General features: G+C 43.6%; 1 protein-coding gene across 1 annotated transcript; it reads left to right on the forward strand.

The window, feature by feature from the left end:
• The first annotated feature begins 9917 nt into the window (after positions 1-9917).
• On the forward strand, positions 9918-25707 carry HABP2 (hyaluronan binding protein 2). Its single transcript, XM_010188566.1, has 14 exons — positions 9918-9942; positions 10611-10705; positions 11916-11952; positions 17108-17236; positions 18349-18459; positions 18903-19019; positions 19402-19521; positions 20513-20684; positions 21112-21206; positions 21343-21589; positions 22477-22619; positions 22877-23011; positions 24515-24660; positions 25531-25707. Exons 1-14 carry the CDS (start codon positions 9918-9920, stop codon positions 25705-25707), a joined length of 1749 nt encoding a protein of 582 aa, XP_010186868.1.
• Positions 25708-25766: the final 59 nt, after the last annotated feature.

The following is a 25766-nucleotide window of genomic DNA, read 5'->3' on the forward strand; positions in this document are numbered from 1 at the left end:
TAAGTGGTGTCTAGACCTCATGCTGACTTTCTGCAGCAAGACAAATTTCACAAAGAGAACACCCCTCCTCCCCTTCCCAGATTTTATATTAAAAGTAAATTCCCTATACTCTCACTCAACTCTGGTCCTTCTGTATGAAGAGGAATAACAGGGCTTCTGCCTTCTTATTTTTATTTGCCATTTGATAAAGGTATGTATTTAATGGAAGTGGAGGGAACACTAAAAAGGAAGCACTAACATGTATAGGGCTTTTGAGTTGTAAGGTTAATTAAAGAAAGCAACATAATGATAGCAGTGGAAAAGGCCAGTCAAAGCATTGATCTTTGTGTATTCCATGGCATTGCTGTTGTGTCAGAAGAAATATGTCCTGACCCTCAAAGAGACCGGCTTGTGCTCTTGTGGTGCTGATGGGCAATGCGGGCAAGTATTTCTAGAACCTCTGCTTTTATTAAAGTTGCACAGAAGATGTTCTTATTTTTCTTTTACCTTAGGAGTTTTCCCTCTTCACTCACAGATCTGGTGACTTGTTTCTTCTGGTGTTAATAACTAGATCTGTAGTTAGTGTATTTAATCCTGCAATAAATCAGACAACACATAAGAAGATTCAGCACAGAATATTCTTCATCCATCTTGGAGGGTGGAGAAGAGTTATCAGCCAGGAAGGGCTTGAAATGCTTTCCAGGATCAGAATTCAAGTGTTTCGCACAGTGGCAGAAAAAATGTCCAAGGGAAATAATTTTTCAGTGGAAATTCCCATTTTAGGGAAAAATAAAAGGGGAAAAAGTAATGTTTCTGCTGTTTATTTTGGCAGTCAAAACTACTCAAGCATTATAGAGTACAATACTTGGTACTAATTCCAAATAAATCATTGATACTGTAGTATTTTAGGTTATTCTTTTCCTACTTTTATACTACACTTCACAGCCAAGATGAGGCAGGCTCTTGTGCCTGGAGCTGCTCATTAATACAGGAAAAAACACTGAGTCAAAACAGTTTGTTATCTAAACAGGCAACACATAGTGAAAGAAGAGATGTTACTACCCACAGTCTTCAGGTGGGAAGCAAAGGACTTCTGAGAGTGATTTGTTCAAGGTAGTATAGATGGAGATGCAGAAACCCTCCCAGTCCACTGCAGTTCTCATCCAGTACTTAAAACAGTTATTTTCATCTATTTATTCTCAATTTAAAAGGATTTGATAGTTCTCTTTTTTTTTTCCTCCGTATCTATTTCCTACAAGAAAGCTGGGGAGGGACTTTTTACAATGGCAGGTAGTGACAGAACGAGGAGGAATGGTTTTAAACTGGAAGAGGGTAGATTTAGACTGGATATTAGGAAGAAATTCTTTACTGTGAGGGTGGTGAGACACTGGCACAGGTTGTCCAGGGAAGTTGTGGATGCCCTCTCTCTGAATGTGTTCAAGGCCAGGTTGGACGGGGCTTTGAGCAACCTGGTGTGGTGGGAGGTGTACCTGTCCATAGCAGGGGGATTGGACTGGATGAGCTTTAAGGTCCCTTCCAACCTAAACCAGTCTAAAGTCCTATGATTCTATTGTTTGGAAACTCCTAGACTGTCACAGAGAAGGACTTCATGTCAGATGAACAAGCCATCATGATTAAGATGGGCATGGAGATGTAGGGAATGGAGCCATTCCCAAAAAAAGAACATGTACACCCACATCCTGCAGCACCTTTGAAGCATTTTTCCATGCACAGCAACATATTTAATGCACTCCTGTGCCATGAAAGGGTTGGCCATATCCTGCTGGACAAAGAAAACCAGATGGTAAATGTGGGCTCACAACTTTTAGGAATCAAAATGGCCCCAGAGCTTCTTTTCAGCTTCTTGAAGCTCCCTACTGAAATGACATTTCCACATATAGGAAAGAGGAAGGAGGTGTTTCACTTGTTTAAGTTTTAGTTCATCTTCTAAAATCAGCAGAAGTTGCAAGCAGGTTTGCCTTTCTGTAGAGTCTGACATCGGAGCTGCTTTGCCACAGATAAGGGGCAAGATGAAATAGATCCATGGGACATTCTCACCGGTCAGAATTGTCCTGGGAACAAAGAGAGACCAGCAACCTTGTTGCTTGCAACTTATTCTGTAGATCTCTGTGGCACAAAAAGATATAAGTGTTGCGCTAACCTTCTGCACATGACAAAATTTCACTCTGCTGCTTGAGAAGGTCAGTTAAGTGTTAAATAGCACCCAGGATAACGGGGTGAGATGACTATGTACCATGTAATGTTTTTTACATATCATGAGCTGTGCACAAGGGCATATCTAAATAAAATGCACAGGAAATAGCATCACGCAAATATGATCTACATTTTTTCTTGATCAAAGAGGCTGAGGGAAAAAAATAATTAAAAAGTAAAAGCCTTATGCAATGAGATTTAAAAGAAAACTTTGGAGGCTGACAAGACGCATCTGGCACAACTTCAAAGTCCATCAAAGTACATATAATCAATGTTTGTCAATAGCAGTTTTGCATCCTTTAATTTATCTTTCATGGATATAAAGCATGATGTTATTAGGATCCAGTCCATACCTTAATTCTGTTTGAGATTTGATGAATCAGGGCTCTATTAAAATTCAGTGCAAATCAGCTTACTCAAGGACATATTACATAAAGTCATGCATTATCTAACTCCTTTTATCTTGGTGTCTTTATAACTAGTTAAAGAATCTGGAATCTCTTAAACTTGTATGTGTGGCCACCAACATACTAAATCTCAAACACGTCTTGCATGTAGGCACCTGCTTAAATTATGCACATGTGGCATCATTAGCATACCTAAATTCTGTGTGTATTTTCTGATGTATGAAATCTCCTGTAGGATTTTCACGCTCCGAAGTGAGGTATCATCAGAAATAAGGTTCTTTGACATCCAAATTTCAGCGCTTGTCACAGAGCCTGTAATCAAGTGCTCACATCTTCTCGTTTTCACCAGAAAATCCCATTTGCGATGGGAAATTATGAGGCTGTTGTCATTTAACTGTTTTCTTCCCCATATTTCAACATGTGGACACTTCACCCATCAATTTTATTTACTGTACACTATTCAGGTCCTCCTGAGCAGACAACCATACTCATTCTCTTCCTGGTGTGTAATGTGCTCAGCACTATCCTACTTATAACCATAGAGAAAACATATTGTTAGGGACTTCCTCATGAATTTTGGCTGTGATCTGAAAACACTGTATTTCTGTCACCCTCCTCCTTCTTCCTACTCAGGCTCTCAGCTATGTGGGAGAAAGAATATGTCTTTTCCCTTGTTTCCATAACATGTAGCACAAACCAGACCCGATCAGTAAAAGTTTGTCACCATTTCTGCACTAGAGGGTTGCTTATTCCTACAATAATATTGTGATTTCCTCAGTTCCTACTGTTGTTACAAATGTTTCAGCTTCTGGATACTGGGGGTTACTCAAGAATTTCATTTTTTATTAAAAATTATTCCAAGTTCTCACATTTGTGGACAAATGCTTGAGAACATGAACCTCGACGTCTGAAATCTAGAAAACAATAAAAAATGTGTTGATGTTTTAAAAAAAGTCTTTAATTTTATAACTGCATCTCACTATTTTTTCAGGTTGGAGGGAGAGAGGTCAGTATGATTTATACTTCTTTAGCAATTGACAACAACAGTCAAAAAATCATTCTAATGCAAGAAAAATACTTTGCTTCATCATTAATTTATACTGTTCCCATTTTTCATACTTACCGATTTGAAACATTTAGCAGTGACCAATGCAGCGATTATCTGAACAGGTTGCACTTATTTGACCAGGGCAATCTGTTGAACATTAAACAATATTTGAAGCACAGTTAATTATTTGCACTGAATTAGCTCACCCTCAATTGATTGTGGCTTGTCTGGGAAAATTTAAAAAAAAAAGTAGGCAAGAAGAAAAAGCTAATTTCAAGAAAAAAACAGGCGTAAGGATGGTTAACAGTGCTTTGACCCTTCAGATTCTTCCACTGGTCATTTTCCTCGGGAACGCTCATTTGTGTGTGAGTATGTCTTCGTGTTACTGTTCTTGCCATGTCCCAGCACTGCTCCTTGCTGAGCCCTCCTTGGGCATCTGTGTTTCAGGACAACAAGGTGCCCAAGCAAACGCTGCTTAAGAGGGAAGCCCCCTGGTTTTTTGGAGGAAGTATCTACTGGGGTAAAATTTACCCCAGCCATATGTTTTGCGTGGCTGAATTATCATTGCCGCTAACTTGGAAGGAAGGTTAATGGCAAAACTTTCAACACAGATTTTGCTGGCCAGAGCCCTGCTCTGCCAGAACTTGATATACCTTCCCAAATCTATTCATCTCCTCTTTAAAGAAAACTGAAAGAATGACTTGTAACCAAAGAAAAGTTAAATGACAGATTTAAAAACGTTTCTTTTGATCCTCCAAGCACCGTGATCAGGTAGATTTTCTTATGAAGGAATCTGAGGTTCTTTCAAACCTCTGCTTTCTTAATGACAGTTCCCATGCATGAAGGTTCGTATTTACTGAAATGCGTTGCAAAATTTCAGATGTTGACATGTCTCAATTGCGTCTTTTGGAGAAAAATATATAGTGAGGGGTTTTAACTGTTATAGATCTTTCTGAAGAGCTGGTGAATTTGTGAAAAGTTAAATTTTTGCAACACAACAGGGGTTTTATTAATTGGTGTATCATCAGGACTGTTTATCCATTGGTAGTAGTGGACATGGCATACTTAATCCACTGGTACCTGTGGGGGGATTACTTACTGGGGAGGTCAGTTCTAGGGTGGTTCAATGCCAGTTTTACAGACATTGTGGGAACCCAATTTGATACAAGTCAGCTCATAATGAATCAATTGTGTTAATTCATACTCAGTGAGGAAGATGTAGATGCAATCTTAGACAACACAAAGTCTTGCACAGATTTTTCCTAACTAGTTCTCAGTGTTAGGTTGATTCATTAGCTTTGACAATCCTAATCTGACTTTGCTCTAAAGATTGCTGTGGAAAATGTAGTGTATATCTCCCCCCACCCCTGAAAATTCATTAACATTGCTAAAATGCAAAAGCAATTCTGCTGTCACTGAAAAACAGCACGACAGAATATTCAGCAGGCTAGTTTTTAATAAAACATGTTTTTTCTTCATAATTAATATAACAAGGTTTTCTGGCTTAGCACTTGGCATGGATCCCAGAAAAAAAAGAGGGGAATGAGTCGCCATGACGTGACCATTGCGTGACAAACATGTTATGAGAGGACATTTTTGCCTTAATGATCTGTTCCAAAGAAAAAGTTAAACTGAAATAGTTTGAATGAAAAAGAAAAGACTGCATTTTGCTGAACCTGTGGAAAACACCCTTAAACTCCTATTTCCATCCTTTTGCAGAACTATCTACTTTCGTCATTCTGATTTTTATTCAAATCTAACTTTAGGAGTTTTTATAAGTAACACTCTGATTAATAAATATTATTGGTGATATATAGCAGAAGTCAAATGCAGATTTAGGCAGTAGCTCCCCTATCGAGTCAGTCCAAATAGAAGAGGAAAGCACTCAGACATCCATGGATCTGGCATGTTTGGAGCAAGACCCTAAGGCAAAAATTTCCATTTGGTTCTTTCATATTACCTGAAGAGAAACCGATCTCACCTGCATGAATCCAAACTATTTCCATAAAAGGCAGGAAGACACATGAAGGCTGCAAGGGAGAACAACATTTTGTCCTTTATTTTAGCATATGTGATGCAAATGTACCAAAGATTGTCTTCAGACATGGCAGGCCTTCTCAGGTCAGTGTTTTGGGTTTTGGGGTTTTTTTGCTTTTAATCACGGTAGGTCCTCGCTGATACAGACATCAGCATTGCATGAATGGAAACTTTTAGAGAAATGAATACGCTTTTGCTCAGCAGGATACTGTAGTAGAAATGTGCCTGCTATAAGGTGTTGTGTTGTTAAATATTCCTTACTTTGCCAAAAAGAAATGCAAAGAGCTCTGCTATGGCATTGTATCAACACTCAGACACAGTGGTTCAGCTGCCTGTCCTCCCTGACTCGGGCTTGTGTTGAAGCAACTTTTCTGAAATACAAACAGAATCACACACTATGCTTAAATGTTGTGCTGAAGAAATCTGCAACAGGACGAGACCAATGTGGGTCCCACAGCACCAGGCTGCAGCTCCCATTTAGCAGTGCTCTACAGTGCTTCAGTACATGCTTACAGGGAGAAAAAAAATGTGGGTTTTGATTCAACAGATGTTCAGATAAGGCTTTTTTCCTTGTATCAATGTTCATTCCAAGTTCAGACCACCTGGCAGCAGAGAGGAAGAAATGCACAAGTCAGAGAAGCAGAGGTGAATTTTCACTGAATAATCTGAAACTTCAGAAAATTGATGTGTGCTTGGTTGTGATGGAAAGTATTTTGAAGTCACTAGCCATGCCCAGTCCAATTGCCAAGTGCGCTTACTAGTGGAATGGGAAGGATTAAAGTATCACGTGAAGAACAAACAACTGCAACAAAAGTTTATCATCAGTGCCTATCTATCTTTCAGCTGGCCCACAGTGGATAGGAAGCTGTTACCAGCAATATAGGTCTTTCCTTGCCTCGAGTGCTTGGAGACCAACATTTTAGGGTGTCCCAAGGTGAACTCTGCCTGACATCTCTTTCTACCCACCAACAGATCTATTCCTGTAGTAAACTCCCACTGCTGCTCCCCTCACCCTCTCTCCAGTGCTGCACCACTCACGCAAGGGCTTTATTCTCCGTTGCATTGCAAACTGATCCCTGCAAAGAGAAGCGGGTGCTGTCAAGCCCATCTCAATTTGTGGCCCATCAGGTGTAATGCCCTCTGCAGCGCTCGCCTAAATTTGCCTGATGCAGCAGGAAAGCAACAAAGCCTTGGGAGCGCCCCCAGCTAATTGTGCACCACGCTCTCCGAGAGGGAAGCATTCCTCGCTGACCCCCGAAGGCAATCAGCTTATGCCCTGCAGCGTGCAGGTTGATATCCGGTGTAACTAAAGGGACTTAATGACTTTGCATAAGCTTTAAGTCTAGCGGTATAACCTGCAATCCCGGCACTGGCTGCAAAAGCGTTTGATAGTGCGGCGCACACGAGTTAGTGCAACAAGGCTGGCTCCTGCAGCCCCCTGAAATGGGTTTTGTAGCTTTGCCCTTGCTGTGGCATCCAAGGCTGACCCCATTTTCCACCCATGACCTCCAGGACACCTCATCCACCCGTAAGCAACTTTAAAAAAAGCCAGCTGCTACCAGGCCATCTCTCACAGTGCAAAGATTAACTTGGAAACTTTGATCTCTTGGAAAACAAGAGCAGGTAACTCCTGTGCAGAGAACCAGGCTGGTTTCAGCAGCACCTCCAAGGGCTATTGATTTTTTTCCTGGATCCCTGTGGGTTTTGTATCAGATGCTACCATGGGAAAGGTTCACAACTAAATAATCAGCTAAATAAATACTTTAAATGTAAACTTCTCTGGATACCCTGGGACCAGTCAGTAAGGAACATGCCGTTTACTCTGAGGCACACGTTGCAGTTCAGTGTGGAGGCAGGAGATGTCTTGCTAGCAGAGAGGTGAAGAACTCAGAGGTTTTGGTGGAATCTGTTCAGAGAATGGTTTCCCAGGCTAAAAATACAACGTGTTGCATGTGTGCTCCAGATGATAATGTGCCCTGCTTTCATTATACTGCAACCATGGCCTTGGCTGAGAAATACAATGTCATTGCTGGAAAAGCCACTTTCCCTTGAAGTTCAAAGACTGTCACTACCCAAGATGGTTGCAGGCAAAAATCTGGCCGATTGTAAGAGCATCAGAACTGTCGATTCCCTCCTCCTTTGGCGAGGAGCCCAGACAAAGGTTCCCACTGAGAGCTGTCAGCAGGATCAAGGGGTTCACTGCGAAAAGGCAGTAGTTGTGTCTGCCCTCATGGCTCCTTCGTGCCTTATGTCAGTCGTGGATGGAAGTTGATCAAATATCCACCCTTGTTCTCCAGTTCATTCCCATCCCACCACCTTCTCGGCTGCAAAGCTGTGACTGGACAGAAGGAAAAATGAAAGGGGCAATATTTGTTTTTCCTGAGGACGCTTTGCAGCAAGTTGCAGGAGAATTTGCAGGACTTAGTGCAATTAAGTGAATAGGCCAATTCCTACCAATGCAGTTTAATGTTTGAACTCCTGTCGTGCTTCATTGCTCAGTGTGTGTATGTGAACAGGTAGTTTTCATCCCTCTTGCCAGTTTGTTGTGCCAGCTCGAGTAGCTGTACTGTTTTCTCTGGAATTACTTCTGTTTTGCACACCTCTAAATTCACAGTCTAACCCTGAGTTGTCACCTTTGTGCTACCTGTCTCTCCACCTGCTTTTGTGCTTTAATTATTCATTTTGATTGTATTAAGGGGTAGCAAATGTACCCGAGACACAATCAACAGTTCAACTGCAGAATTCCCTTAGCAGCTGGAAATAATTTCCCTTGAATTTGGGGTCAAATCTTCCTGGCTTTATTCAGAAAGAATCGCCAGAGATTAACTGGACATTTTTGTCTGAGAAAGAGCCATAGGATTCTGTCCTGAGACCAAGAAAGCTCATGGTTCTGGCATTATCGTTTGAAATCTATTACATTTCATTAGTCTCTCTTTCTTGAGGAGTTGAAATGGAAAAATGGAGAGTATCATGTATCTGCAGCATTTAACCTTGGCACAAAGCCTAATTAGCAAAGTTTTGATGGTTCTTTGGAGAAACGAAGCTTTAGTGAAGTGCTAATCATTACGATGATGACAACAAAGGTCAGGTGAAATTAGGATATTTTGAATTTCAGTCATTTTTCCACCATTTTTTCTAGAAGCCTTATAAATGTAATTGGCTCCACACAGCAATGCACCAGTACCTATATAAAATGTCTCTCCCAGATATTTTTTTTCAGTGCTTCTTTTTTATGAGCCTAAAGTAATAAAATTTAAAATTGCTCTCTGCAAATTCTTCCAGCTTCGTCCCCCGTCTCTGCGGACCTGCTACTAACAGGATCCAGCGGTTTTATTCCCTCTTGAGAGAGAGCACACAAAGTATTGGTGTCAAGCTGCAGCAAGGAGACCGTTTGGGGAAACCAGCCCCACGGTCTAATTTCTTCTCTCTTCTCCCCCCCCAGCCTCCTCCTTTTGTTTGAATCCCGCTCCTGGCTGGGCTCAGTGTTGCACCTTGTTGGAAGGACAAGATCCTCCTCTGCTGGTCATGAGCAATACGGCACGGCAAGCAGGAGGCCCTGCCTTCACTGCCCCTGCCTGCACCCTCTCCTGCAGCCCCCATCCTGCAGCCTCCTCCCACCTGCAGTCCCTTCCTGGACCTCCACCCTGTAGCCCCCTCCTGCATCCTGCTTCCCACCTCCTCATGGCACGGAGGAAAGGACAAGCTCAAGCTGGCAAAAGGGAAGGAGGAGAGCTCTTCTCCCTCCTCTGCTGCACACCACCATGGAAAGCTTAATGCAGGGAGCCAAATTTGGCCCTGCGGGGGCTAGTGGGGGGTTAAATGTTTCAAAACCAGTATGGACTGGTCTCTGGTCCAATGAACTCCAGGAGGGAGGAGAAATGTCTCCACGCTGAGAGGTCAGTTTTGCCTGGGGTTTTGTCCCCTGTGGCTCTGCTGCTGCAGCCTGTGACAGCCACACGAGGGGAAAAAGCTCCAGAACAAAACGGGACACCAGAACCTATGATAAAGATTAGGTTTAACTGTAGGACTCTCCATGCTGGGTGCTCCAGAAACTTTTGTACTGTAGCAGCAGACAGTGGCTTTCATCCAAACACAGGAATCAGAATTTGGGACTCAGCCACCCTAGAGCACAGCCCACTGCCTGCTCTGAAGGCTCTTGCTGGAAATATGAGGCATCGGTTTATTGTAAGAGGGAGTTGAGGGTATCTGCCCTTTTGCAGTCAGCTCTGCCCATGGCGGAGTGCTTGGATGGGAGAGGTAGGTCAGTAACCTGGAAAAGAAAGTAGAGTAGCAAAGTGCTAGGTCTCTCATCCTTTTTTTCTTGATGTGTGAGCCATCCCTTCTGGTGGTGTGAAACTATCACCTCTCCTCTACAGCTAGGGGAAACTGAGGCACAGAAGAGCACGTTGCAGTCACGTCCTGCACCTCCCTCAGACTGGGCTGAAACCCTCTGAACATTCCTCAGTGGTGCCACGGGTCACCCTGAGTGTAGGGCAGGTTTAGCAACCTCACTGAAGTCAAACCCTTCTGGCCCTAAACCCTTTCCAACCCCATCAGACAAACAGTACAACAGGGCACAGCAGAGAGCAGGAGAGGGAGATGAAATATTTCTTGCTTTATCCTGCTCCCATTGCTGCTTCCTTTTCTTTGTTTCATCTATTCCTCCAAGAGAAAGGAGTACACTTGCAGGGTTTGTTTTGGTTTGTGCTGATGGATGAATGCTACCACTAATTGTAATTGAAGCAATTAGACCTTTTCCTTCTTCAGTCTCCATTGAGGTCTGGCAAAGGATCTGAGGAACCCTGTACCTGCACTTAAGAAACACACACACACCAAGGGCCAAGCTTTTACAGCCTTCTCATTTACCCTCATCTCTGCTCTTATTTGGGGGGTGCAATTCTGTGCACGTGTGTGTGTCCTCCCAGCTGCAGAGGATTTGATTTTGTACGTGTGTGACTTACTTAAGTGCACGTGGAAAGGGGCCCGGCTGAGTGGTTCGGAGGACATCGCTCTCATTAAAGTCAGTGGGAAGGGGAGTGCTGGAGTGTCTGTTCTTCCTGCCTCAAGCACAAGAGGGATGCAAACGTGCCTGAAGCAAAAACTCATTTATATATTCCAGATAATATTCGCAAATGTGAATCTGAGCTCTTTTTGTCCTGTTTCTTATTCACTACTTCTGATTCATTCGTTCTTAGTCACAACCAGTGTTAGCTGAGAATGTCTTTCTTCTATGTGCAGCTAAATACATAATGCACAACTAAACAGGGCATATATTTACAGTTAATTGTATCTGCAGCAATGTGTAGGTGCACATAATAATCGTGTGTGAGTGTATGTTTTCTGTCTTTATTACGTGTGTTAAATTATTTGGAAATACGTTTTCATGTGACAAATAATGTGAAGGATGAAGAATAACAGCTCCAGTTCTCCTTTACACCCGCTGTTAGCACGTGTATTGTCACAAAGGCAGGTAACCCTGTCCGCAGCTGGGATTTAGAGCAAGAAGGAAAGCGAGCCAAAATCTCCACGTGGGGGATGCATCCCTGGTAAGGAGTCAGTGCGTCTCCTTTCAGACAAGCCTCACTCATGCTCTTCAAAGGCTGAGAGCTGATTTCCTTCTTCTTCTGTCTCCTTTTGTCACTTGCCCTTGATCATGAGCCAAACAGGAAAGGCTGGAGCCCCACGTCAGAGGTCAGACATGCGGCATTTCCTCACAGGAAGTGCCAGTTGCCTCCATCCAAAGGTTATTGACAACCTTCCAGCTCGGAGGTCCAAATCCCACCGGCTTCACCAGACATAGGCTCCTGGACTATGCCACACTGTCCAAACTCTGCTCTGCCCTTCCCAAGCACATCCCAGCCCCCCAGCTTTTGCTGCCGGCTGGAGCGTGGCCTCTGTCAGTATCTCCGTGAAGTAAGACAAATAGCCACTTCAAAAGCAAAAAGGTAATTTAATTCATTCAGGACAGGTTTTTCCCAAAGCACACCAGCCCTGCGGCTTGGATGCTCATAAAAGCCAGAACTCCCATGTCAGTTGTTGGGAGCAGTGGGCTTTTTAGGACATTTTGATGATCTTTTGAAAGAGCTCTGAAAATCCAGCCCAGTTAGCTGCAAAGTGGGTAATGAGCTTATCTGGATATCCAGCACTGAGAAACTTTATGCCATAAGCCAAGCTCCGTGCTGGGATTTGATTTCAGAAGCTGACTCTCTGCCTCTTTTTATCTCCTTCAGGCTTCCCATTTCTCCTTCCTGGCTGACCTGCTGAGAGGTAAGTGGTTTCCATGTCTTAATTTTTACTTCTGCATGCAAAACTGAGAGGCTGGTGACCTGGTCCATCAAGACTCTTCACTAGCACCCAGTGATAAGTTTTAATAACTTCATGCACAGCTTTTCTGAGCTCAAAATAAAGTCCATGATCATGTAGAAAGTCTGTTTCACTTTGGACAAGTAATGTGGTGAGCACTTTCAGACCTTCACGTGTGCTCTGTGTTAGTGCAGGAGACAGCGCTGCATCAGGTCCCAGCCGGGAGCACGTCTGGCACATTGGAGCCCAAAATAAAGCACCAATTTGCAGCTGATCATGGGATACTCCTAGACCAAAACTGCAACTCACAGCTCTGTTCCGAGCCAGGACTTTTCTGCCACTCTGTGGCCTCCTGTGCTCAACACAGCTTTGGGGACCCATGGATGACGCAGTAGGTCATGGGCTGGAGGAGAAGTTTGCAGTTGGGCTGCAAACCTCACAGAAGGATAAGCAAGGAGTCTCTCTATGCATGCAAACTGAAGGTCACATAAATGAAGGCTAACTCTAACTTTCCCTTCCAGCATACAACAAACTGTAGAACTTATTTTCACAAGGTTTTGTACAAAGTGCAAGAAGATTCGAAAAGTGTTTACAAGCTCATGCAAGTAAAAATCATTGAAAGCTAAGATGTTGATAAGAGAAAAGCTGTGATGAATGTTGTGTGAGGATCTGTAGATATTATTATCCTTTTGCAGCCTACTTGGTCCACGTGGAGGATTATGGTTTTATTGTCAATATTTTTCTATTTTTGTGGTCAAGTCCTGCTCTTCCTTTTCTTGAGTTCAGTGGCTCTTAGATCTGAGTTTGTATTTTATAGCTAATGAAGGGTTAAATTGATTTTTCTCCTTTTACTGCCAAAAAAAAAAATATGGCTTTTACTGTGCACTCAGTGACCCACATTCTGTTCATTCTGGTGGCATTTTGGCTTCCAGATCAAACCTGTGAGTCCATCAGCCCTGTAGCTCATACAGCACTGCTTCTTTCCCTGAATCAGTGTTGCTTTTCTAACACAATGTGTGTTGAAAGCAAATATCCAAGTCATTTATGTGTCTGATCTCAGTATTTGGCTTCTGCAAGTGTTTGGCCACAAAGTCATGTTCTTGGCTTCAGACTATATGCACAAGCCTTGTGCAACCTGGTTGATTCACTTTTTGATGGTAAGCATCCCTTCCACAATTCCTTAATTCATGCACTCCATTACACTTTATGGTCCATAACTCTGTCCTTCCACTGACCCTGCGCTCTCCTGCTCCCCACCTGTGAGTCCCCACTCCTTCAGCCATCATCATCTGCCTTCACACAGCATCCAGCAAGGAAAAAGTGCTGCAAAACTGCTTTTAAGTAACAGTCACAAAACTGTTTGAAAGGCTTTCTGGCTTTGTTGTTAGCTGGTCTCACTTCTTTCGCAATTTCTTTCTGAAGCTGCAGATACTCCCAGCCACAGCCTGCATGGATGGGAGGAAATACCGTGAGGTCTGTCTCTGCAACAGTAAATGGGGGACATCTCATTATTTAAAATATAGTCAGCCTCATAAAAATAACACTGCATTATTCTCAGAGCTGGAGACAAAAAGTATTTAGAAAGGTGGTAGGAAAACTCATCCCGCTGAAATTAGGCCAGACTTCAGTTGATTCCCAGAGGTTCAGAGAGCTTCAATAAACGCCGGGTACTTTCTGGCGCTCTTGATGTGCGATGGCAATAGGGTTTAACTTGGCACATCACTCATCTTGACAACTGCAGTCCAACAAAGTTACCTCGCAATTCAGGTCACTTGATGGCATCCTAATGCATCACTTTCCCACTCGGAACATTAGTCATGACTTGATCCAGCGGAGGTTTTGAAAACAGTGTGACTGCCAGCATTGGGATATCTGTTCTCCCCGTAACAGAGAGCCTGTGTAAGCTAATGAACAAGGGGATATTGATCAGAAATCCATCGCTTGATTGACAGCTCTTGGCAATGTGAAAAACTGCAGATGAAAGCTTGAGCAGTTTAAAAGATCACCCAGACCTCAAAGCTGATTTGAAGCTTTAAAAGTCAATCTCTGCCTATCAATTATGGGGGGATTTTTTTGTACTACACAGAGGAAAGTTACTCTTTGAAAATTTGCATGCAGGATGTCTAATTTAATTTCATGTAATAGTCACATTTCAGTGACAAATGTCAGATCACTGCTTTTTTTAAGCATGTTAAGGTTTTCCAGCACTTACAAAGAATGAACACTGTGATTTAGTAATATGTTTAAATCAACCAGTGTCTCAGACTTCGTGCGTTAATTATGTGCTCAGATAAAAAAAGTGTTGTTTTTGCTTTACTAAACCTATGGCTTGTTATGAATAATTAAAAAAATGGAATGGAAGCACTTCTTAAATGAGAGATGGGAAAGTCAAATAGTTATTTAATGTCAAAGCAAAGATAAATAGGAAGACATCTTTTAGTTTGATATCATGTACCCAAGTCAAGGTTTTCTGTTCTTTGTTTTTCACTGCTTTGTGTGGCTGGGGAGGACACAGAGTAGCTGGGAGATGAGAAGCATTACTCACATGACCAGCAGAAGCTATTTCTGTTTCAGAGTTTCATAAAGAGGGATAGTGATGGAGAAAGCAGGGACACTGGTGATTTCTCATGCACTCTCAGATTAATTTTGGATGCACTCTTACGTCACCTTGGCCAGTCTCCCGGCCAGACAGCTCAGCTTCCTGACTCCCATTGTGTTCACAGGGGGGCAGGGTCCCCAAAAAGGTTTGCTGATGTTTTCTAAGACCTTTCCACATATGCTTTTAACTCCATAGCTTAGTCATTAAGTTTCACTTAATGGTAATCCCCATGAGGGGATTGCTCCATGCCACCCTCTCAACCTCAACCCAGGCCACTAGGAAGTGTTCTCCTCAAGGGCTGCCAGGTGCCAACCTGGCCTCAGGTGTGCATTAGCCTGTCCCAAAACTGCCCAGGGGAGTGATCTGCCCTGTCAGTGCTAACAGGGGTTTGTGCTCCTCCACCGGGCAGAGTCACCAGAAGCAGGCATCCTGCAAAACAGGAATTGCACCTTGGCCAACTTGAGTTTTACCACAGAGATGCACTTAAAATAGGCCATAATGGATCAACAAATAATTTCATAAGTGTTGTTATTAAATTATTAATCCATTGCTAAGAAATCATCCTGATGTAACAATATGAAGTGATAGTAACATCATTTCTTAACACCATACTTACACTGAGCAGCTGGTTTAAAAATCATGGTACAACGGCTTAGCTATTTATGCTTATTTTGAGCACTTGTTTTTCCTCTGTTGACTCAAGAGAGCCCTCACCAGTCTCTGTAAAGCACGCTGGGTGTGTTTGCAGTCTGATTTGACAGCTGTAACTCCCCTGTTCATCCTCCATAACTTTTAACAGGTATATCTCTTCTATACAAAGGACTACCCCATCACTCAGAATACTTCTTTAAAGCATCTATGGAATAAAAGTCAACATCCCCCGCTAAGATTTTGAAAATAAACAGCAAACAGAACCAGACTCCTTCAGACAATTCCCTCAAACTCAAGTCCGCTTGCAAAATCTCCCCTTCAACAAAGAGAGCTTGCAGCCTGCATTTAAGGCAAAGCCCTCTTTTTGTTTTCCTTTCTTAACTACATCACATTAAATTTAATTTTGTTCACTGTAGACAATGTCCTTATCTTCCAGCGAGATCCTTCTGTTCCTCAGCAAGGCACACACTTCTGCAACACTTGCACACTGTCGAGACTCAGCTCCTGTGGAAATAATGAGCTGAGGAAAAGGAGTCTTGACTTGATATAGCAATAAATGAGGTGAAACTTTCCTCTTTTTTTTTTTCTGGTGAGAAATGAGAGTTGGCACATAGGAAAAAAAAAGAAGAAGAAAAAAAGATGGTTCTATTTTAATATGAAATATAAAACACCCATTGTACAAAAGTGGAATTTCTTTTTTTTTTCTGTAGCAAAAAAAAAAAGAATAAAGATAAAGGCTGCAAGTGAATGAATGAGGAGAGAAAACTAAGATAATGCAGTTGATAATCAGTTCAAGGCAGAGCATTATCCATGGGGCCATCGGTCCAGCCCTAGGGGAGAGCTTTTTAAAATGTCTCTGTATGTAGCTTAGCTTTGCTCATTACCATAGCTTGTCTTTGAAACACCAGAGTGGCTTCCCCTGGCCGCAGACCCCACACAGCAACCCGGCCCCAGCCGTACCTGCGCAAGGAGCTGCCAGCCCACTTTAATCAGCTGCTCCCCCAAAAACTGACTGGCAAAGCAGGTCCTGATGGTGCTGGGCTCCCAGGGAGGATGTGGGGAGGCTGGAGGCAAGGGCAAGCTTTTCAGCACATCTGCTGCACCAGGCCTTGCTCCTCCAAAGGAGTTTTGTGGACGGGGAGCCACAGAGCTGTGTGGGTGCCCTGGGTTCTGACTCCCCTCCAATTTCCCTCAAAACAGGTTTCTGTGTCCCCACACGCAGCAGGCTCCCATGTAGCAGTGAAGGTCTTGCCTTGCGCCACAGCGGCGGTGATGAAAACCCCTTCTTCTTGTAGGAATATAAATCTCCTTTTCTCACTGTGGTAACAGCTGGTAACATCAGCATCTCCCCTGGCTGTGGTGCTGTGTGGGGGCTTGTGTCCTTGTCTGCAGAGTCCCTGTTTGTGTCCCCTCTGGGGTCTGTCACCACAGAAGCTGGCTGAGCAGCCAGGGCCCGGCGGCCTCCAGGAGTGGCCACAAGGGCAGAGCTGGGCCTGGCAGGGTGTGCTGAAGGGTATGCTGAAGAGCGTGCTGTAGGGTGTGCTGGTGGCCATGCCAGGCATGGAGTGAGCTCTGCCCATACCAAGGAAGAGCTAAACAGCACCTTTGGTCCTCAAGATGGTGTGAGCTCTGGACCCACTGATGCCAAATGGGCTGAAGGAGAAAAGGCCTGTCCATCCCCAGGAATAACTTCTTTCATACCTTTTCCTGTGTGACCTACTCTAGGTGATCCTGCTCTGGCAGGAGGGTTAGACTGGATGATCTTTCGAGGTCCCTTCCATCTCCTGACGCTCTGTGATTCTGTGATTCTCTCCTTCAAGCAGTTTTAATTCCTCTGTTTTCCCACTCTCTTCTCACCCCTCCCTGCAGATGAGACTGACAACTACGAGTACTACGATGAGTTTGGGCAAGAGGATCAGGACCTCTCACTCCAGCAGCAAGCCTCGGAGGACCCTGACTGGTTCGAGGCATTTTTTGGCTACAGCGACACAGAAAAAGGTACCTCTGAGGGGTGGACAGGGAGGCGAGGAAGGGGTAAAATCCCAACCCTATGCTTGCAGAGTGAGTGTGGCAGGCCTCGCCTGCCAGCCTGCTCTCGAAATGCCTGCATCAAAGGGATGAGTTAGGAGGATTGTTTGCAGTGTTCTCCTTTGTATTTCTCTTGTAAGGAGCCTGTGTTTTATCTCCGGGTTTCACAGGATGGATTCTGATCATGCAGAACATTTCTGATTGCTACTACAAAAAAGCACAGGCTTATTTGTCTATAGACACTGTAAGATGTAATTGCTGTTTTCATGGGATATATGTTCTGTATTTATGCTGGGAACCAAATGTAGAGCAGATCTCCTTTTTTTTCCTTTTTTTCCCTCAGTTGTAGGCTTTTTTCTTTTCTTTTTCTTTTTCTGTTTCACCAAACTTCCAGAGAACAGGAATGGATCCTTGAGATTGCTCAGGGAACACAGAAGGAGAGACAAGGAGGTTGACTGTAAGATGCTCTGGGTTACCCCCTGGTACAAAGCAAGCAGAGCTGGTGTGTGACTGTCCCCAACACCAATTGCTCCCAGCAGCCTGGAGTGGAGAGGTTGATCAGGGTGTAAGGAGCAGCACGCAAGTGACACCAGGTGCCTGCTCCCTCGCAGCAGTATCCACCCAGGGATATATTACACTGTAATTGTGGTCGGTGGGTTTTCCAGGGGAGATTTATTGCCATGTCATAACCAGGGCAATGCCAAATCCATACCCCTTCACACTAAATCCATGAGTCCAGATGCCCAGGGCCAGCTCTGGCACTTAAGACACCTACTTCTGTCACTGCCATAGAGGTAAATCTGTCCCTGAGCAAGGGAAGGGACTTGCCCCTTATAGCTCCATTGTAGACATGGCAAAGGGAGCTGAGGTGCTCCAGATCCAAAGCTGTGAAATGTTGCAGCTTGCAATAGGCTTTGGTCATAGCTGCTTCTGCAGCTGATGTGTAAATGCGGTACCTATTACACTGGATGCTGTGGACAGAAAGGCAGCCTGCTACATTCAGAAAATGCAGGAAGGAAAAGCAAGGTGATGGAGGTGGAGAAGCTGAAAGTTAAACTAAAAGATCTCCACTCTTACTCCAGCAGACCCATGCTCCTCCAACCCTTGCAAGAACAACGGTAGGTGTGAAACCAGAGGAAGCAGCTTCAGCTGTCTCTGCTCCAAGCCATATACTGGGACTACCTGCGAGAAAGGTAATTGTCTTCGCTTACTTACACTACTTATTTTGGCAACTGTTCTTACAGTTGCAGCTCTGCCAATGGAAGCAAACATGGGGTTTTACAAACTCACTGTTTGCTGGGGTGAGGGCTTTGACAGCCCAACACCATCATGTTCATAGGTCTCACATCCAGAACAAAGTCTACCTAAAGTGATATCCAGTAATATAGACTTCAGGTGTGCAGAAAGTGCTCCTATATCCCCTGCTAGGTGTGCAGTGGTGAGCTGCTTGTTGGTCCTGTAGATTGTTTTCCATAGATAATGTGAACAAGAAGGGAAATCCCAAGTCCCCACCAGACAGCTGAAAGTCTTCTCAAAGCATCAGGAGAAAGTGCGTCTGCCCATGATCCTTGTGAGGGCACAGCTCTTGTGCACACACAAACACTGATAAAGTACCTCATGTCTCTGTTTTCCACAGTGAAGGACATGTGTTTGGAGAAGAGGTGCCATGGAGGAGACTGTCTGATTACATTAACCCCACCTTATTTTCAGTGCAGCTGCAGTCACCCCTACAAGACACCCGACTGCCAAAAAGGTGAGCGCAGCCCCATCAGAAAAGGCTCTCACTCAGCGTGGTGCTAGGTGAATTACGGTGGGGACAGCATGAGGTCACCTCACCACAGATGGTCAGCAGTGGGACATCGCATGCAGCTCACCGCAGAGGTTGGGCCTGCCCTGGTCATCCTGAGTCGCTATGGCTTCCAGCCATGGGGCTGGTTAACAAGGAGTCATGGTTGATGTACAGGGTGGTGTTTCAGTCACTGGTGAGGCCCTGGGTGACAAGTAATTTTCAAGAGCTCATAAGAACTTGAAGCCACCAGGCTAAGTGGGAGCTCTCCTGCGCCCATTGAGCATGCAAGTGGCTGTAAAGTGTTCAACAGAGTGACGAGGCTGTTCTGTGTTTTCCATATTGACAGCTTCTTCACCATGCAGGCCAAACCCATGCAAAAATGGAGGTAGCTGCAAACGGCACAGAATCAGATCAAAATTCACCTGCAAGTGCCCTGAACCTTTCAGAGGAAGATTCTGTGATATCGGTATGTGACAGCACCAGGGGAGAGGGGCAAAGCCTCCAGACAGCCAGGGGCAGGCTTCACCCTGCAGTCATACTGATGGATGCTGTGATCACACCAAGTGTCTGAGTGCACCCGGGGCACTGGCCTCCTTGAGGAGAGCATTGAAGGAAGAGGCTGACTTCTGCAGCCACCACCAGTAAAGAGGCTCTCAACAATTCATGTCCTGATGTTTTATGTGTGTGCTTCAACAAGGTCCCACTGATATATAAGGAGCAAGCACACATTTCCCAGAGATTGCAGGTGTCATAGGGAGAAGGATCATCAGACTTTCCCTAAACACCTGAAAGCTGATGTAGTGAAGATTCATATCTGTTTGCCTGTGACTGCCCAGACTGAAGGGACAGCCACTGACACACGGATGGGTGGCCAAGGGCATGGGATTACCCTAGCCTGCATGAAGAGCCTTCTGCCTCTGCAGGACCACCATGGGCACCACACACCACACATTTCCAAGGAGAAGGATTTATTTCTTTCTCTTTTAAAAGTTGATTTCACTTCAAAGTTCATGTCCTGCTCCACAATGCAGGTAACTTTCCTCCAGCTCGCCTGCAGGTTAGGTTCACAAGCCCACAACCTTCTTTTGTCACATCCATTGGCCTAGCATGATAGCAGCTCTGTGCCCATTTCTGTCTAATTCTGCTGGTACAATTTCTTGGCCAGGCCACTGATGAAGAGATTCTGCTTTGCCATTAAGACACCTCTTAGCTGCTAGGTTTTTACCATGGAAAGAGGTTTCAGGCATTTGAAGTCAACCAAGCTTCAAGCTGGACAGGTGTTGGGAGATTACTCTTACTTCTGGCCTATGTAGGATAAGGGATATCATTACATGACCCAGTAGGTCCTTCTGATGCTTCAAAAAATGAATGTAGGGCAACGAAGGGAAGGAAGAGGAACTACTCTGGGCAAGGAACAACACAAAAGTCATCTTCATATCAGCATTGTCTTCCTATAGGACCAGATGATTGCTATGAAGAGGCCTCCCCTAACTACAGAGGAAGAGTGAACCAAGCAGTGAATGGCAGGACCTGCCTGCACTGGAATTCCCATGCTCTCTTGGACTACCCTATTAACGCCTTTATGGAGGACGCTGACTCTTATGGCATCGGTGAACACAACTTCTGCAGGTAATATTTTGAAGAAGCAACTGTAGAGGTCTACCAGAAGACAAACTGCCCATGAATTTAACAAACTGACGGTGTTAAGATCTCAGCTCTTTTTAGACACTGTGTGTCTGTGAAATACCGGGATGTTAGAGATGTATTTTCTAGGTCACTGTACTGATGTGAGGCTTCCAGAAGCAGCCCTCATTCCCCTGAATCAGTCCTTCATTTTTCTTAGGGTTAATATAGGTATGGGGATAGTAAAATGGCAGAAGCCCCACTCCCTTATCTCAGGCATCTTCTTTGTCAAGTCTTACGAAAGAGTATCTTTGGAAGTTTGACTCTCATATGGGAACATGAACCTGCTCCCCTAAGCATCCTCAGCTCTTTCACTGGTTTCATGGAGATTTCCCCATTCCCACTGGCTGATGCTCTCAACTGTTCCCTTCAGGAATCCCGATGAGGATGAAAAACCCTGGTGCTACATCAGAAAAAATCAAAAAGTGGAATGGGACTACTGTGACATTTCACCCTGCTCAGGAACAGGTAAGGAATTAGAAGTGAGCTGTTTAGCAGCACATAAGTGGTCCAGAGCAGCAAGAAGCAGGGGACCCTCTGTTATTTAACTCCTCCAGTCCAATATTATCTCTGCATTATACACCTGTTGTCTCTTCCAATGCAGCTGAAGAGAGCGCATGGCCAACAGACAGCCCAATAGACTCACCTGCATCAAATGAAATATTCAAAACGTGTGGACAACCAGAAATTCAAAGCTCACTCAAGAGGATCTATGGTGGAGCTAAGACTACAGCGGGCAAACATCCCTGGATGGCATCTCTGCAGATTAAAACTTCAAAAACAAGCAGACATCTCTGTGGTGGAGTGCTCATTAAAGCATGCTGGGTTCTCACTGCTGGGCACTGCATTGAGTAGGTGCATGTCCTACCTAGTGTAGATAAACATATAAAAATCAGGTTGGTTAATAAAGACAGCTTGGAATCCAAATTTTTGCAATCCAAGTGATTGCTGGGAATCAAATTGAAAGGAAAACATATCTGTGAATAAATGAACACAGACTTGAAAATACACACACACACACACACACACATATATATATTTGAAAATGGAGTTTGCTGGAGTAACAAATTAAACTTATCCCCCACTCGCCTTAAATGAGCTAAAATAATTGAGAGTAAAAAAAAGGAGGAAAGAAACAAGGTTTTGCAATGTATAAAAGAGACTCCATGAAAACTTCAGCGAATATTGAGACGCCATAAGCAACATCACATATTGCATCATAATTAAGATCTCCAGAACAGATAAAATGCATATTTTGATCTTAATTGCTTATGTGCCAGCCAGCTTAGAATATGACACTTCCTTCAACATTTTTGTTGGACAGGTTGGAAACCACCATCCTTGGAAACTGGTGAACTACACTCCATAGATCATTCCAGCACAGATGATTTTAAGTATGCCCAGACAGTGGCAAGCAATTTATCTCCCATGGCTCCATGACTTACCACTCATCATCACAGCCACAGTAATGAACTGTGTGCACACTCCTACTCTCCCCTAGATACAAAGAAAAGAGTCTTCATGCAGCTTTATATCACTTTATTTCATGATTGCAACAAGAGCACACATATTGTCCAATACCACCACTTCCCTGACTAAGCTTTCCTCTAACAATTTTAGGAAATCTTCTGGCCACGCTCCACAAGAGGAAGCAGTATCTTGACTTCCAGATACCAAAGGTGTGGGTTTTCGCCACCACTGATAGACAATGACTGCATGTAATTTACCTTTATTGTAGAGAGCCAGCAGAAAATCTCCGAGTAGCCCTTGGAAAGCAAGACCTCAAGAAGAGAGAGCATCACGAGCAAATATTTGATGTGGAGAAGATCATTGTGCATCACAAATACATAGAGAAGAATGGTGTCCCACACAATGATATTGGTAAATCCCTTTTATTGAATGTTCACGTGGCTCTCCTCCAACTTCAGTTGTTCAAAGCGCCTCTCTCCAACTAAAGTCAATGGAAACCCCCATTGAGACTCTATTCTGGAAATAATTAGGCCAAATTGTGGTTTAAACCCATTTGAATCTTTGGGATGTGAATCGTGATGGGCAGGCAGCAGTCACTGTGTGGGAGGAGCAAAACACCAGGGACGAGGTCTACAAATACTTCTTGCTGTTGTTTATCTTCTCTCCAGCACTACTTAAACTGAAGCCAGTTGATGGTCACTGTGCAGTGGAAACAAAGCATGTGAAAACCACGTGCTTGCCTAACTTCTCCTTTCCTGCTGGGACTGACTGCTTCATTTCTGGATGGGGCGAGACAGAGACAGGTATTTATGGGCTAGATGGAGTTTGGCATGTACTTCCATGGCAATGTGGGCTGGTACTGCCAGTAGCAATTGCCAGGCTGAAATGTAGACCTAGAAACTCAGAGAAACCAAGACATGGAATTAAAAACTAAGGATGGCTAAACCCTGCCATGGAAATCGCTCATTAGCAGAAATCTCCAACTGCTAGACCTACCAACCCTTTCCGAGTTCTGAAAAAATCCCTGACGTATTGTTTTTGCTTGCCATCTGACACACCATGTCATGGTTTCATCTGAAGCCAGCAACAGAAACAAGAAGTTATCAAGAGAGAGGCTATTGTATAGTTTGTGTATTTCAAGACAGGTCCAAGACAGACAAGAACTTTCACGTGCTTTTCCAGCCCATTGGGTCAGATAAAGCTTTTCAGAAGCAGCATCTGGATCTTCAGATGCACTGAAAAATAATAAAAAAATTCCAAGGCTTTTCAAGTTCAACCAGCTCTATCCAAAACCTTTCTTGCCTGCAGTAAATCCTAAGGGGAGAAATTACTATGCTTAAAAAAAGATAATGGCAATTTTCTGAAAAATGCATTTTCTCATGTTCTGATTGATGTGTTGCTGTAAAGCAGCAGAAGGAAAATGTGTCACTGAGGCTGCAGTAGGTGTCCTAGTGCTTTGTGACTGATAGAGCCTGATACGATACATAGGACCAAATTCTCCCTTCTGATGTAACTCTCATTGAAGTCCACAAGAGACAAGTGTGTTCATTTGATCAGAATGCACCAACAGAATTTAATGGACACTTTTTAAAAGTTCCAAATAAAAAGTCTCTCTTAAAAAGGGTACAGGGAAATTTTTTTCCCCAACAAAGACTATCAAGTACCCTGTACGTGTTCAAACTAGATGGCTACTTCTTTAAGCAGAGCTATTATTAGCATTTCAGGAAATCACTGCAGAAATGGAATATTTCCTGAAACTCAAGCAGAACCAAACTTATAAACCACCTTTAATTATCTACAGATGTAGTGCTTTGAAACCCTGGCTATTGCCTTTAGATGTCAAGTTATGTCTTTAGATTCACTGTAATTAATCATTGCCCTTAAATATTGTATGATTTTCAGTTTTCATCTGTTTCATTAGCCTGCGTGTTAAAACATCTGATGGCACCAACCTGAGAAGTGCTGAGCAGCTCAAAATCCCATTGGGGCCTGTGGGAGCTGCAGACAACCAGCACCTTTGGAAAGCTGGATTACACGAGTAGAGCTGATTGGGGCCACATTCTGAAAGCCTAACTTTGCTTTTATTCAGGAAATAACTCCATGTCCTGAGTGAAGCTTCTAGGCTCCAACTCTTAACACTTACCATTTCAGACAGATGCTGCTTTTCTTCCCAGGCTAGCCCATGCACCACCCCTGCTCTTGCTCCTTCCCATCCAAACAGCAAGTAGGCTCATATTTTGAACAAAGACAACATGTAACAGGATTGGGAGGAAGGTGACTCCATTTTTTTGGTGTACATCCCATAGATGAAACATCTCGTCAGCTGTTAGATGCCAGTGTCAAGCTGATTTCACAGAGGAAATGCAATGCACCCAGAGCATATGATCGCATGCTGGATGAAAGCATGTTTTGTGCAGGAAATCTTCAGAGATCCGGAGTTGATTCTTGTCAGGTCTGTTGCTTTTCCTGTATCTGAACACTAATTTTTTGTGTAAATAGTCAGGCTGTGAAGAGTAATAGCTTTGGCAGGGTGCTGCATATGTATCCGTTTCTCCCATCAGCATATTTCAACAGACATCGTCTTTCTCCAGTGCAGTTTGAGACGTATATCCCTAGAGCTCATGTTGTCACTGTCAGCCACAGGCAGATCTATGGAAGTTAGAGACTAGCCTGGAAAGTTTGACTTCTGAGACAGTTTGTCATAATAATCTGAAAACTTTCCTTTTTCTCTCAATTTTATTATGGCCTCTGCCATGAGCACCAATTCTGATCTGATTTTCACTTCCAGGGAAAGTCAAGATTAACATTTCTTTTCATTACAGCTACTGCAAATGTATAGCAAGTCCATATTTATACCATTGTAAGATAGAGAAGACTTTGAGCAATGCTTCCTGGAGTGCAAACTACCACTGCAAGCATACTTCACAATAGAAATCACCAATAAAACAAAAAGATGAGACCAACCAGCTCAGAATAAAGTTATTTTGAGGGGTGTGGGAGAGATCAAGTGTTTTAATTTGTACCAAGGATCACATCTTTATCTTTCTGAGCTCAGGTTCTTAATGCCTGTCAAATTTCATGTGACCTTGTCAGATATATGTTACAGACCTGAACAAATGAAAACTTGCATCCAAAAAGTCTGGTATCATTTCACCTGGTTCCAGAACTGCAAGCCTGCTCAGAGACTGAGCAGGATCTTGTGGTACATCTGACAGTAAAAAACCATCATTACAGCTTCAAAGGCTTATGACGAGAGAGGAACATTCTTATTTTGGTTAATATTTTGCTTCAAGTTTTGAACCTGTGTGCTTTTTCTCATCAGGGAGACTCTGGAGGCCCACTAACCTGTGTAGAAAATGGCTCCTACTACGTATATGGCCTTGTGAGCTGGGGTGATGAGTGTGGGTTAAAAAACAAGCCAGGAGTTTATACCCATGTGACAACATTTCTCAGCTGGATTAAATCCAAAACCCAGTCTCAGTCAAGGTCACTTCATTAGGAGACAGCTTTGGAATGACAAATGGTAAGATGGAGCTAATAACTTATTTTTATAATTTC

This window comes from Mesitornis unicolor, unplaced genomic scaffold (genome assembly GCF_000695765.1).
Source record: "Mesitornis unicolor isolate BGI_N332 unplaced genomic scaffold, ASM69576v1 scaffold44707, whole genome shotgun sequence".
Lineage (NCBI taxonomy): Eukaryota > Metazoa > Chordata > Aves > Mesitornithiformes > Mesitornithidae > Mesitornis > Mesitornis unicolor.

Bases quoted from the DNA above. Each gene is read 5' to 3' on its own strand.
- HABP2 (XM_010188566.1), top strand. From the start codon at position 9,918: ATGGCGGAGTGCTTGGATGGGAGAG. The intron at 19,522-20,512 runs GTATGTGACAGC...GTCTTCCTATAG, and splicing joins AGGAAGATTCTGTGATATCG to GACCAGATGATTGCTATGAA. The intron at 20,685-21,111 runs GTAATATTTTGA...TGTTCCCTTCAG, and splicing joins GGTGAACACAACTTCTGCAG to GAATCCCGATGAGGATGAAA.